The following is a 14,159-nucleotide window of genomic DNA, read 5'->3' on the forward strand; positions in this document are numbered from 1 at the left end:
GGATGGAAAACAAAAAAACCCCCACAAAAACCCAAGGGAGCCCAGGGCATTAAGCAGCTGGTTCGCACCAGCCCCAGGACTCGCACAGCCCGGGGCGGTGCTGAGCGGGGCTGGCCCTGGCCACGCTTCAGCAGGGCGGCCAGGGCAGAAGGTGTGCGGCCGCCGTCCCTCCGCCGCGCCCTGCGCCTCGCTGAAAAACTGATGGGCTTTCAGCTGGGATGAGCTGTCGGGGGTTCGTGCTCCCTCGCGGTCGGGCCCTGGCCAAACGCGGGGCAGGCAGCGGCACAGGTAATCTCCGCAAGGGAATTACAGAGCGGGGAGAGGCTATTACAGGTGATCTGCAATTACAAGGAGACGTTCAGTCCTAGGCTGCGGTACACAAATGATCTTCCCGACCTGAAGGAGAAATGGCTGGTGCTGTCTAGAGAGACCAAGAAAGGGACATCTTGGCTATGTATGTTCCAAAGAGGTATGTTTCTCTGCACATTCATACTCTAAAATTAGAATATTCTTCGTTTGATACATACTTCATTTATTTCCCCTGCCTAAAGCAGGGTCTGTGCATTGCCCCACGCTCGCCAGAGCTTCCGCAGGGGCTACTGCTGCTACAGCCAGGATTTGCTGATCAGCCTCCAGTGCACGTCCCGTGCTGCGGAACCCACTCCTTTTCGTCAGCTGTGCTACCCAGAGCTGGTATTTCAACCGAGCTGTGCTTCGCGAAGATTAAATAAAGAAGGAGGCCGAGGGATGGAAAACAGGGGACTGAAGACAGCAGAATAACTCAAGATTCACAGTCGAGCGTTTCCCCCCCAGGTGCCCTGGGAAGGTCCCACACCCTCGCTGGGGATGCGCACAGAGCATTTCTGTACCGGCTCAGTGCCACCAGGATGCCCAAGGGATATTGCTGGCCCCAACACATATGGCCCACGCAGGGTATGGACAGACAGACAGACAGATGCGCTTATGGGGAGAAGGTATCTAAATCTGGAGGCAGATCTGCACATCTTGGCCAATGTAAACACACCCCAGCACATGCTGTAAAATGTAAATACTATTTGGCAAAGGATTACTGGGTTTTACTGGGTTTTACTCTCTAGCAGGTAATAAAAGTTTAATCCAATCCGACGTTTGCAGGCAGGACTGGAACAGGTAAGTGAGATGCCTTAAGCCGCTTACAGGAGATGTCCACAATAGTCATAGTAACAGAGGGAAAAGAAATCCTCACCAGAAAATGATTTCTTGTCCATCGCCAAATGCTGCTGTGAGACACTTTCGCTCGGGAGCTAGCAGCCCACACTCAGGCTTGGGCTGAACAAAGAATTTCTCCCTTGTCATTATCAGAAAATAGCAATTATCCAGTGCCAAGACAGGACCATTTGCTCTCACTGAGCGCTGACTGTGCTGACACAGGACCCGGCACCTTCTACTCAAATCGCTGACCTCTAAAGTAGGGAGTTTGAATGCCCCGGTGCTCTCGGTGCTCTCGAACTGTACGTGTGGCTACATGGACGGGAAAACCCACAAGGCTGTGACGAACCCCTCCGGCCACAGTGCCCGACACCACCAGTACCTCAAAACACCCGGTGACACTTGGAGGCTTTCCCCCAAGGAGAGGCTGAGCATCGGAAGATTTTCTGAATACCGGGGGTTTGGGAGGGCTCGGGCCACCTTTGCTGGGACCGTGCTACCGGGACAAACGCATCCCGGGGGTCACTGGGCTGAGCAGGGAGAGGAGGTCTGGTTGATTCAAAGAGGAAAAAGCATGAAAATGCTTTTGTGTTCACAACAATGAGCGAAACTGCATGCGTTCATATTTGCACAACTGAAAAAAGAAAAAAAAAAATCTGTGGCATCACTCAGTTGTCCCGCTATCCTCTCCTTTCCCCTGGTTTTTGCATGCCTGGCTATTAACAGGGACCTCCGCAGACCTCCTTACTGCCACACCTCACACGCTGCGCACGGAGACGTGCGGGAAGCTGCCGAGACGGAAACAGGAATGCCCAAAGGAAGAGAGAAGCTGGGGCCGACACCACGGCTGCTGCAAGTCAGCACGGACTGAAGCCCTGGACCTTCTGCAGCCGGGGCAGAAACGGCTGCATTAACTGACGCCAGGGAGGTTGCCCCCTTTGTAACAGAAGAAAATTCAAGCATTGTACAGCAAAGCTAAGAAAAGACGGTAAACAGCTTCTTTCAGAGCCAGACTCTGATCAAACACATGCGATTTAGCCTCTAACGTCCCAAACAGCTTCCCTACCTTCGTGGGATGTCAGAGCCTCGCTATAAAAACCTCATCCCAGGGACACACCGTGAGGCAACAGGTCCCCGCGCAGGGCAGCCGGTGCGGGAACGTGCCGGGAGCTGGTGCCTGGGGATGACAAATCCAGCCCCTGCAAACGCAGGCACAGAGCAGCGTAGTCTCTGAGCAGAGCTGCTTTCTGCCTTGCCTCTCTCAGGTGTCTGCACGCTGCTGAGAGCATCAAGTGCATCAGGAAAACAACTGGGTGCTCATGGAGCTATGCTGGAGCCTGCGCGACCTCCGCTGCTACGTGCTCCCCGCGGGGCACTGCCTTGTCTCCCTCCCAGCCTCTGCAGGACAAAACTTCACGCTTCAGAAAAATTAAACCTGATAAACTTCTGCTGGATGCTTTTCTTGGCTAAAGCAATCATGACCTTCCAGTAGCATTTTTCTCTCAAGTGCCAGTCCTGAAAATCCCCGTGCCTGCTCTGCGTGGCGCGTCTTAAAAGACTAAATCACTGCTCGGTGCCAGTGGCAACCCCACAAGCAGGGCCTGACACCAACAAGCTTCTTGTTAGAGACCAGGGCTGATTCATCTCTGACCAACAGCTTTCCCTACCTGTGCCCCCGGGAATGGCAACACTGAGCTTGGAGTTAAAAATACATTTGGAAGCAGCGGCATGATGTTTGTATGATGAATGTTCTTTCTAAATGGCGTCACCATTAAGTAAGTCTTAATACTAATGTCACCCGCTGCAGGTGCCACAATCTCCGCACTCCAGTCAAACCCAAATACTTCCACTAAGGCCTCCCTATGCAAGAGAGATTATCGCATGCCGCTTAAAGCACAATATTTCAGAAACTCTGTCAACTGCAAACCAAACTCGCTTCAGTGTCTGCCAAGAAACAGAAAGCTGCGCAAACCTATGCAAGGATGTGTTCATGGAGCAGACTGAAAATCGGCAACCTGAAAAAGCCGAAAGGTCAGCTGCAAGGCAGCACCCCCACTGCATTTGGTGAAGCGTCACTGAAATATCAAACTAGGGGATGTTTTGGGTAAAAGCCTTTTCCCACCTGGACCCTAACAAACACCTCTTCTGGTCAGCAGGAAACTCTGACTACGAGATGCAAAGACCATACACTTCCAATGACCGAGTTCAAACAGCCACTCTTTTAACGGGAAGAGACCCTCCAACATTTCCATCGATTTAAAAATAACCCACTGATTTAAAGCTCCTCGCAGGCCAACAAACGTGAGTTTCCCAATAAATACCAGAGCTCTGCGTTAGCCATGGGTTGCCTTCTGGCCACCGAGCCACCAGCAGACGCATCTATCAGGAAACCACGCACCCGCAGGAAGCAGCCGTGCAGCCTCGCGCGGACACTCTGGGGAAGCCCACCGTGAACCGGCTCCGGAGGAGACGTGGCGACGAGCCCAGGCCGTCCCAAAGACCTCGCGGGCAGGAGGTTCAGGAGGTGCTCCCCGTGGCCGGCGCCCGGACCCAGCCTCGGCCGGGGGAAGGCGGACGGCACGGGCACCGGCTTGGTGCTTGTGGGAACTGGAAGCCCCATTGCAAACCCCCCAGCCAGGGTCTGGGCAGGCACTTTGCAAATGAACCATCACTACTTGCAGGCTGAAGCAATTCAGGGCAGCAACTAAAACGTACAGAACAACGAGCAACTTTCCTACAGTCTCTGTGCTTGAGGCACCAAACCGAAGAGGAACGGGGTGTTTCTGAAGCAGGAAAACCCGATGCTGCGAATCGGCGTGGGTCTCTGCCTACTCACAGCGAGCAGAGGAGCCACAGCTCTGCTCCAGGTCAGCTGCGCTGCTGCTCTTCCCTAAAAACGTGTGGAGAAATCCCGAGAGCGTAACTAAGTATTCATATTGCCTATATACTTGAATTAAAAATATATGGTGAGTAAATGTGTGTATACAGCACTTACTACATATATATACACACACACAGAGCGTGTGCCTAGAGTATACACACATGTACTCACGCAGTATATATTAACCTATATTGCTCAAGTATATATGCTATGTACAGTATACAGCCATACAAACATAAAACACAGGTATTTATATATGTGTGCAATAGAGACATACTAAGTATTTCTATGTAAACACTATACAATTATATGAACATATGCACACACTTGCACAGTAGAAAGGAGTTTGCAGCCAAAATCTAATCGGGGCGGGGGGAAAAAAGACAAAAAGCTACGTAGCAACACACACAACATGAGAAAGGTTGGGATTTCTGAGAAAACAAAGGCCTCGGAGAAACAAGGAGGGCACAGGAGGGCTATGTTCTCCTTCCCTGCCCACCCCTCCTTGCAGGGCTGGAAACGCTTTTTGCGTTCCGCTGTGTGGTGAATTCTTGTGCAATGCGAGGAACCGAGAGGGCACGGGGAGGGTCCCGCAGCGTTGAGGTGATCCCTGATTAGCAGCAACCACGGCCAGGCGGAACGCTGCAGGCAGCGGAGCAGGGACGCTCGGGGCAGCGCGGGCGGCTGACGGGGAACCCGGGCTTTCAGCAATGCCCAGCCGAAGGGCGTCCCACTAAGACATGTTCCTCCTTTTATCCACACGGTGTTAAACAGCGCAATGCCGGGGATGCTCAGAGACGTTATCAGCATAAGGCATTTAAAAAAAGCCAAAAGACCCTTCAATTTTTCCCCACCCCAAAGGCCAGGTGCTGGGAGAGCAGGAGCTGTTGAGCAAGTTTCAGAGCCGCTGCTTTGGGCTCGTTAAGCACTGGGGTGTTATACTATTATTATTACTATTAATTTTTTTTAACAAAGCGCCTACAGACCCCTTCCTGCCTTTCCCAGCGAAGGTCTCACAAGCAACACCACTGCGCGAGTTTGCGCTGATCTGCCTGCGCGCTGGACTGCCCTTCCCCAGGGCTCTGGTTCAAGGTTCAACCAATTCTGGGTAAATTTGGAGTATCTCGGTTCCCCCCAGCAAAGCAACGTGGGGAACGCTAAAGGGAGAGCATCGAACTACCCCAAGTTGTCTGAAACAATCTTCTTGGTTCTCAGGACAAAACGAGAGAGGAAATAAAAAGGTGAAGCCGAGGATGATGGCAGAGACAGAGAGTCCCTCAATGGCATTTTACACCTTGTGAATTTTTCAGGCTAACTTTCTCATGCTGGGACATCAACCTGCTTTGTGAAGTTTTGAAACACCCCAAAACTTTCTACAGATTTCACAACTTTAAGGCTGACTCCCTCGCGAAAAAAGTGGAAAATTTAAATAAAAAAATCAGCTTCTAAAATAGCCTGAGTGCAAAGTTTAAAAAAAAAAAAAACCAAACTATTTTTTTCGCTTTCTCTTAAGGCTCAGTAAAGTTGATGCTTGTTTCAAGTAATTCCTTACCGCACATGTCGTGGTCCTTAGAAAGCAGCACTTTCTAAGCACGCAGAGAGCAATGCACGTTGCTCTCTGATGTGGAAAGTGGCTAAATAATCATTTTCCAATAGTCGACAAAACCCAGGAGCACAAAGAAGACCCTGTCCCGGTGACACTGTCCATGCACACAGGGAAAGCTCAGGCTCAACTTGGCCGATCCGAAAGCCTGGCTGGCAACGCAGTAGCTGTACCCCAACTAGCGTGCTGGTCTCCCTCTTCAAAGAAATCCTGCACAGTCCTACAAACACGCCAATCTGCCATCCCAAGGAGAAACCCTTCAACAATTTACGTGGTGAAAAGCTACCAACCGCCCTGCCATCTCCTTCAGCTCAGCAGACTGCCAATGACACGGTGCAGATTCCTGTAAAACATCTCCGAGTGCTTTTTTTTCAATATTGCACGGCACAGCCTGCGCTCGCATCCTGACAGCATGCGGCAGGAGACCAAAGCATCCTTCCAAGCAAACATCCAGAGACGCGTGGTGCTGCACCTGGAATAAACCTTTACTCCAGAAAACTGGAGTGAATATAATGTATCATGGGGCAATTCTGAAAACCCATGTACGGGAACAGCAAAACATACTGTTCGGTAAAGTATTAAATATGTGCCTAAGTGTTTCTCAGCAGGGATGCTTTAACTCAGGGCCTACAAAAGAAAGTTACCCATGATTTTTCCTGTGGATGCTCTGATTCCCTGTCTAGCTGCCACACAACATCCCAGTGATGAAAAATCAGAAAGATTTGAAACTCAATGTCTGGGTCCAGCAGCACCAGAAACTACAAATATTAAGCTCAGCCCTCCAGCACCGTGAATGGAGAACTAAACAGCGAGCCGTAAGCCCGTGTGTGTGTTTACATGTCCTACACACCAGTATAAACCTGTTTGCGTGTCCTACACACCAGAATAAACCATGCCCGTGGCACGATCTCAGGCGCTCGCTTCCTGCCTCCAGATTAATGCAAAACCCTGGCTCAAACCTGCAAGACACAGCCTGAGCAAAGCCATGCTAGAGGCTGTCTCTAAAGCCAGGCTGGAAAGCCCTCATTAAAACTGTAAGACCTGCAGTTTCTCCATATCAAAAATGAAATTGGAAGAAGTCTAGAAATGCAAGAAATCCTTGGGGTCCTGACCGTAAAAGCAGAGTCCTCTGCAGACGGCTCGTCCTTTCCACCACCCCTCGCTGCGTGGTCACAGCGTGGCGCAGACTGCTGGTACCTACGTCCTGGGTGACGCTTGCTCTCCCGGCACCGGTCACCGCTGTCTTCCACGGTGCTGGGAGTGGCCGCGGGCATGATTCAGAGGCGGGTGCCACCACGGGCCTCGACGCCTGGCTCCTGCTGGCCTGCAGCTTTGGCTCAAGCCAGGAGCAAACACACTCCTGCTGCCCCATAGGAAAAGCCCACATCATCTTCTCGCGGCACGACCAGAAGGAAATGCCTCAGGTTTTATGCGTTTTCAGCACCGTTCTGCTTTTGAAGGGCTGCCCACTGAACCCAATGGAAAAACCCTGGGAGTCAGGTCCCCAGCCGGCAGTGATTTCCACCCTGGTGATGAAGGAGCTGATGAAAAACTGCAGGGGGGTCCCAGCAGGGCGTGGGCACCCTCCTGGCCCTGGTGGGGACAACCCACTGCAGCTCTTGGCCGAGGTGGCCTAGGATGTGCAAGAGAAGCTACCCAGGGACCCCGGGCAATGCTTCGTGTCCCCATGAATGTGTACAAAGTGGATGGGAAAAAGCCTGCGGGGACGGAAGAGATGCCTCCCTCCTCTTGCTGGCCCTGGGGGACAAGGGCTCAGGGATGGCTCTGATGGGGGGGCTCGGGGACAGCAGCTGTCCTGGAGCAGGGGACATGGCAGGAGGACACTGGGGGCGGTGGGAGGGTGACTGGGGAAAACTGAGCTAAAACAGCCAAGTTTCAATGCGGACAGAAATCTTGGTGGCACCACCTGCCAGGAGGTCGGCCAGAGCAATGCTCCCCCTGCCCAGGTTTTCTTGGAGCAGCCAGGCTTTGGCTGCACAGAGAAAGGGAAAATTCAAACGACTGGATATTTTCCCCTTTTCCAATGCCAAACAGTTTTGCCAGGGGGAAATAGAACCCAATTCCCATCCTATCTCAACATACGCAATGACGGACGGTCCTCAGAAAGTCTGATGCGAGGAGACAAGCCACCACTATGCGACGTCTTTTCTGTTTAATTCCACATTTCATTTTGTTTATGGTTTTCAGGGCTCTCTCTGAGCAAGCGGCCCGTCCGTCCCAGCCGTGCCGCAAAGCTCTCGGCAGGGCGCCCACGCACGCGGCCATCCGTGCCGCTGCGCTTCGGGGAGAGACGGGTATCCCCGGGCAGCTCCTTCCACACCGAGAACACGGGCAGGTTACACTTCGCCTTGGAGCTGAACGTCAGGAAACCGTCTGAACTCCCTTTCCTCCTGCCCCTCATTCATAAATTTAATAAAATAACAATAACAATAATAATAATAATAATTAAAACAAAGGCTTATTGGAGCTGTTTCTGCTCAACTTTCCACAGTCTCTTTTCATGTCACTCTCTGGAATCAGATTTTTCAAGAAATACTGTGAGAAAAAAAGAATAATAATAATAATAATAATTATAATAATAATAATTATAATAATAAAAAGCATCTGGAACCAGCTCAGAAGATTTCTAATGCTTTTCAGCTTGACTGACTTGGAGTGCATTGACCACACCGTTTATATTTTCTTCAGGTACCTGCAAGAAAACAAAAAAAAAGGTCATGCTCTAGCAAAAGCCAGGGAGGGATGACAAGGAAGGGAGAGGCAGGAGACAAAGCCAGAACAGTCCCAAGGAGCCAGGTACTTTGCTGTTGGACACCTGAACTCCGCTGAGAAAGGACTCCATCTACAAGAGACACCCTCCGGTTCAAAAGCATTAACCCACGGTACGCCCAGGAGCCAATTTTGTAAGTGGCTGGTTTGCTGTCTGTGTGGTGGGTGCTGCTGGGGAGGCAACTGTTTTGGGGTTTGCCTTTCCTTCTCCTCTTCCTCTCCCCTCCTTCCCCTTCCTTTTGTTGGTAAAGCATTTGCACGCCAAGGAGCTCGCTCGTGCAAGGCGCCTGTGCTGATGGATTTCTGTGGCTGCCTAAGGCTGCTCCATGAGGCTCTCCGGGGCATCCTACAGGTTTGGGACCCGTAAGCGTGGGTGGGGAGACCACATCGGGGGACAGGGGAACACGTTGATCAAAAGAAGAAGACAAGTGCCAGTCTGCTTGTGGTGGGGGGTCCCAGATGGTGCGGCGTAGCACCTGAGCTTTCTTATCCAGTCTTGTGACGAGACTTAACCATAGAAGTCCATATACAAAATTATTAGTGGGTGTCTTTTCACACTTACTGCAAGAAGAAAGCCTTGTAACAGAAGATGCAAAAGATCTCAGAGCGACTGTCATCGGTAGAAAAGAATATCACAAGTAAAGTTACATCAGACAGAAAAGAGGCGTCTGGCCGTTACATAAACTCAAAGACGGCACTCAGGGGACAGGCAGCTCACAGCTCTTGGAAAGTCAAAAGGGGACTGAGGGAAAAATAAATTACCTGTGAGCTGCTGCAAGAAGCCAAAATAATTCACGTTAAGTAAGTTGAAGAAGTGACTGTCTCCTCTGCAAGGTATTCGAGTCCTTGGCCAGGAGTACAATACCTGGATTCATTGGACACCCTCCAGAGCTCAGACAGTGGAAATACAACTGGACTGTGATTTTCTGCAAGGCTTTTAACAAAACTGAGGGAAAAAACCCCATGAGAAATAACAAGAAAAGTTTTCTTCAATTTTCAGTTTTCCAATGGGAAGATGGAATAGGAGCGGCTAACTCTGATGATATGTGAACAGAAGTCAGCTGGGAAAGGAAGAAAATAATCTTAGAACAACCATACAGCAAATTCTTCTGGGTTAGGAAGAAAACCCCAGCAAACCTCCACCGTAGGGAATAGGACTTTGAGACAGGACTCTCCACCGCCTCCTCTCCATCATTTTTCCCAGTACATTGAACGCTGCAGTGGAAGAACTTGTATGACTCTCCGCCTCTCCAGAAGATAATGAGAAAAGACATAGGAATCAATTTTGCAAAACACATTTTCTCAGCCAGCCGCAGCGGATGATCGGCAGGTCTCTCCATATGCTCCTTCAGTGCAGCACAGAAGCAGGAGGAAGAAGAACCAGCCAGTTCTGGCCAGCCGGCTCTGACCTGCCTGGACCCACCTCCTCACTTAAACACAACGGGCTGATCCTTCCTTCACTCAAAATGCTTGACTCGTTTAACGTCAAGGTATCAATCATATCACAAACGTTTGGGCCAGATTTTCTCCAGGACAGATGTGCGAACAGTTTTGATTTCTAGGACGCATCCTAGTTTGCCACCAGTGGAGAAGTCCTACCCCTCTCTGCCCCGTAGCAAAGATCCCTACCCCAGGGCAGCTGGTGCAGCACGTTCACTTGTCAGCTAGAGGGCAGATCAAAGCATCTACCAGGAAGGGAAAAGTAAGGCTCCAAACTACGCCCCAGACATAGCTTCAGCCTCATGAGATGCAAAATGCTGGTGAAGAGCAAGACACCTCTGAGCGGGCAGTGAGAGCAGAGCACCTGGAAAAGGGACTCTTCTCACTTGCTCTCTCTAGAGGGAGCTGGAAACCGTAGCGCTCTCCAGCCTGGCCTTATGTCACCCAGGGGACACACCAGAGACCTGGAGGTTCCCATCTCAGCATTGTCTCCCACAGGGATTTCTTCTCAAGCACAGGTCCTGATTTCCAGGGCAAACTTCTACAGCTACAGCACTGCAGGAAGACCTGAGTATTACTACCCCGGTCAAATAAATAATTAAGCAACAAAACCCACCTTAAGATGCACAGGAGAAAAAAGATCAGGTCAAAGGGAACAACAAGCTTTTATAAAGCGCTCTGAATTGTTGACAAGTACTGAACAACCTTAAATAAAGAAAGGGAGGATGTAGAGAAAGGATTCAAGATGCACTTAGACCTTGAGAAATGTCACTAGAAGTCAAGGTGTCGGGGTAACAAAGTTAGGGAAAACATGACAAAATCTAGGTCAGGGTACGGGCCAACAAAACCAACCTAGAGCCAGCAAGCACACAGCCCAGCCACCATGCCCGGAGCAAAGTCAAGCAAAGGAGGGCTTGAAATGCACCTTCCACATGGTGGAAAGATTTGACAGCTAGAATAGCACTGTCCAGATGAAAAGGCTTTTAAAACCCTACAAAAAGAAAACAGCAAGTAGCAAGGAAAATGCTAAAATGCTGATTTGAGCAAGGAAGATCTGCAGACCTTAGGGCATGGCCCAAATAATACCCTGCCAGCTGCTCGGAGGCAGGGATCTGCTGGGCTCAGATGCAGCAGGATGAGACACTTCTGAAAGGCGGAGCTGCCTGCACAGTCATCACAATTGTATGGCACAAGTTTTAAGTGAAATATCTATTTTAACCGACAGGGCTTAGCTCTCCAGATATTGCTTGACAACTAGAAGCACTCTGCACCTTGTGCTCCGCATGGAAAGCATGCACCTGGGGCCACAACAACAGGTAGGAATGTGAGGCAAAGCTAACAGTATTGATTTTAAAATGGTGTTTTATTAGCTTATCTTATCAGCACAGTTAATATTCAAGAAAATAAGACAAACATATATAACACTTTGACCTTTGCTATCTGGAATAATATTTACTTTTACTCTTTACACACATGACCTATAGGCTGCAAATGGTTCACACCAACTGTGAAAACCCAATGTAATTAGCTGAAAAAAACGCACCCTGAACTCATTGGAGCTTTTACAGGTCAAAAGTAGGGCCTGAGCAGTGAATTTACAGTGATGAAAGTATAATGCAATAAAGGGCACATTTAAGAAAAAAACCCGAAAAGCACAAAGCAGCTGAGTTTTGTTAGCTTTGCTAGCGCATGGCCTACTGGCTCCCTCCCTCAGGACTTGGGGAACGGGCTCCAAGTCAAATGCCATCCTGTTTGTGGCTGCAGGCATAGCAGTTTTCCCTTTTCAGGGAAATTCCTCATTTTTGAGGGTGTCCTATACAGCCAAAGGAAGAACAGAGGTAGGCCTAGAAGGTAAAATATCCGCCAGTATGAAAGAGAAGAGAACCCTGCACGAATGGCAAGGCCCTCATGCTGATGACTGTGCTGCAACTGCTTACGGGCGCTCAGGAGAACAAACACGGCAACCCCCTTCTCTGCTTCAAAATCACCTTCCCTTGCTGTGCTGCCAATTATTGCTCTTTTATCAAAGGCCTACACCATGAGGAGGACGGTGCAGGGACAGCAGAGCTAATCAGGACTCACAGATGGATCTCAAAACTAAAAAGGTTAGGGCCATGCAGGTACCAAGAGATGAAGGCAGGGGTCTGCTACTGGGAGACTCTCCAAAAAGTTCCCCACACACAAAGGCACCCTCCTGCGAGACTGGAGCCTCCGACTATGTCTGCAGGAAAACGGAGAGGGTTTGTGGCTGTTTCTAATAGAAGATAGTGACGCAGTGGAAAAGACTGCTTGGGGAGGTCATGAAGTCTCCATCGCTGCAGGTCTTTAAGGACTGAGACCAGCCTTTTGCAAGAATGACACTCCCTAACCCGGCTTTGCCTTGGGGTAGGGCTGGGCTTGGTTCAGGAGCCTCTGACCCAGGGCGGTGACAGCCAGGAGGCTGGAGAGAGGTATCTACTGGGCTATGTCAGAGCAAAGGCACTCCAGCAAGCTCTCCAGATGGGAAATGATGTTCTCATCATGAGTTTTCTCCCAGGGAAAAGATCTCCCCTGTTCCAAAGAAGCTGTTTTGGTACTCACCAATGCGTGATCAAACTTAAAAGTACTGATGTAGTAGGCTGGGATGTCAGCTGCAGCCAAAGGCTCAGAAATCTGAGCGACAATTCCACATTCATCTGTGGGGGAGATAAAAAAATCAATCATTGTCTGAAAGGCACCCCTGAGTCGCGCAGAACTCCCGGGTCTCGCCAGCTCCACGCCTATACAGGGAGGAGTTTGTCTTCACAAACTCCAATCAGAAGGGATGTCTGTAGGAAAATGTGTTCTTTCTCACAGAATCAGGCTCTTTGGGCCACCACAATACATTGCACATTTGATTTTACTGCCTTCTTTTTGTTACAGAGAAATGTAAATCCCCCAAAGGCACAAAACATTAGAACTGGAATGATTTTCAGAGGTCCGAAGAAAGGCAATTAATGACGTTCAGGAAGGAAGCACCAAAACCAGTCTCTCATAACCTTAACTTCCATTTTTCTCTTTAGTTGTTTTTATAAAACACTTTGCCCTACATCTCTGAGAGAGGAGACGCTGACCCACTGGCCGGCCTGGACCCATGGTTCCTAGACCACAGACCACCACAGCTCCTGAGACAGGATTTCACGCCAATTTAAATGGTTCATCTGTCCTGCTCATCGCAGATCAATGGTACAGCGTTTCCAGATGGAATCTGAGTTTCACTGATCCAAACCGAGTATTTCAACTTGACTGTAAGCTAACATATTGAAACATCGCATATTTAGGGGACTGGTAGGTGTCCTGATGTCCCATCAATGACATATACTATGCCATTTCTACATATTTTGCCTCTAAGATGCATAAAGAGAAGGTGCATGAAAATTTCCTTCTTGCTACTTTTGATTGTCTGGTGCAGAAGTTGCAATTAAATATAAAAATTGGCCAAATATTTTTCAGAAATGTTCTTGAAGCCTGTATTTTGTAACTGTTTCAGAGACCATGGGAAGGAGCCCCAGTGTTTCCTGAAGATCAGGCCTTTGTTGCAGCATTCAGATCACACCCCTTAAAAGTACAGGGGACATAAAAATAACAAGAACACTTCTGCAGATGTCAAGCATTTGCTCTGGGCTACTTAGGTCCAATACTCTTCTGAGTAGAGAAAACGTTTGCAGCACTGGATGTGAAACAGGTCTATGAACAGGACTCCCACTTGGACTGCTATAAATCTATACTAAATATACTAAAGCCACGGAGTTGCCCAAGGACTGCACTGGAGTACGACAGTGCCTTCTGACCTCTGATTTCAGTAATCTACAATGCATTCCCATGCAATCTTTGTGTCCACTTTTTCTCTTTAAACACAGACTCAGCTGTAGCTACCTCCAAAGTCCGGCAGATGAATGCAATTTAGATGGAGCTGTCAAGCATGTAGCACTTTCAAAAGTATATTTAGAAGTCTGACTTATTAGGTAGGAGTCAGACTCCTCCTGTTTGAAAATCTCAGCTTGCAAAGTCATGTTAAGCTGCTGGCTCTTAAAAAGCCTCAGCCTCAGATGGATTTTTCCATCATCCTTGAAGGCCCTGAGGCGACTGACTACCTGCGCACCAACTGATCCCCCAAATGTTTACCTACCGAAGCCAAGAGGCTGCCCACCAATCCGCACCATCTTCCAGAGTTCACCAGATGCACTTGTAAACAACAAATTATTAGGAAATCTGTAAAAGAGAAGGAACACCAAACGT

The 14,159-nt window shown here is 49.4% G+C and overlaps 1 protein-coding gene across 1 annotated transcript in view; it reads right to left on the reverse strand.

Annotated features, from left to right (window-relative positions):
* Positions 1–7,823: 7,823 nt before the first annotated feature.
* CASTOR2 (cytosolic arginine sensor for mTORC1 subunit 2) overlaps positions 7,824–14,159 on the reverse strand; it is a 125,929-nt gene continuing 119,593 nt past the window's right edge. Inside the window, exons 7-9 of the mRNA XM_075518459.1 lie at positions 14,050–14,132; positions 12,483–12,577; positions 7,824–8,385 (exon numbers count right to left, since the gene is read on the reverse strand). Of these exons, the coding sequence (XP_075374574.1) occupies positions 8,320–8,385; positions 12,483–12,577; positions 14,050–14,132 (244 nt within the window). The 3' untranslated portion in view covers positions 7,824–8,319. The remainder of the gene's footprint in view (positions 8,386–12,482; positions 12,578–14,049; positions 14,133–14,159) is intronic.

This window comes from Mycteria americana, chromosome 15 (genome assembly GCF_035582795.1).
Source record: "Mycteria americana isolate JAX WOST 10 ecotype Jacksonville Zoo and Gardens chromosome 15, USCA_MyAme_1.0, whole genome shotgun sequence".
Classification (NCBI taxonomy): domain Eukaryota; kingdom Metazoa; phylum Chordata; class Aves; order Ciconiiformes; family Ciconiidae; genus Mycteria; species Mycteria americana.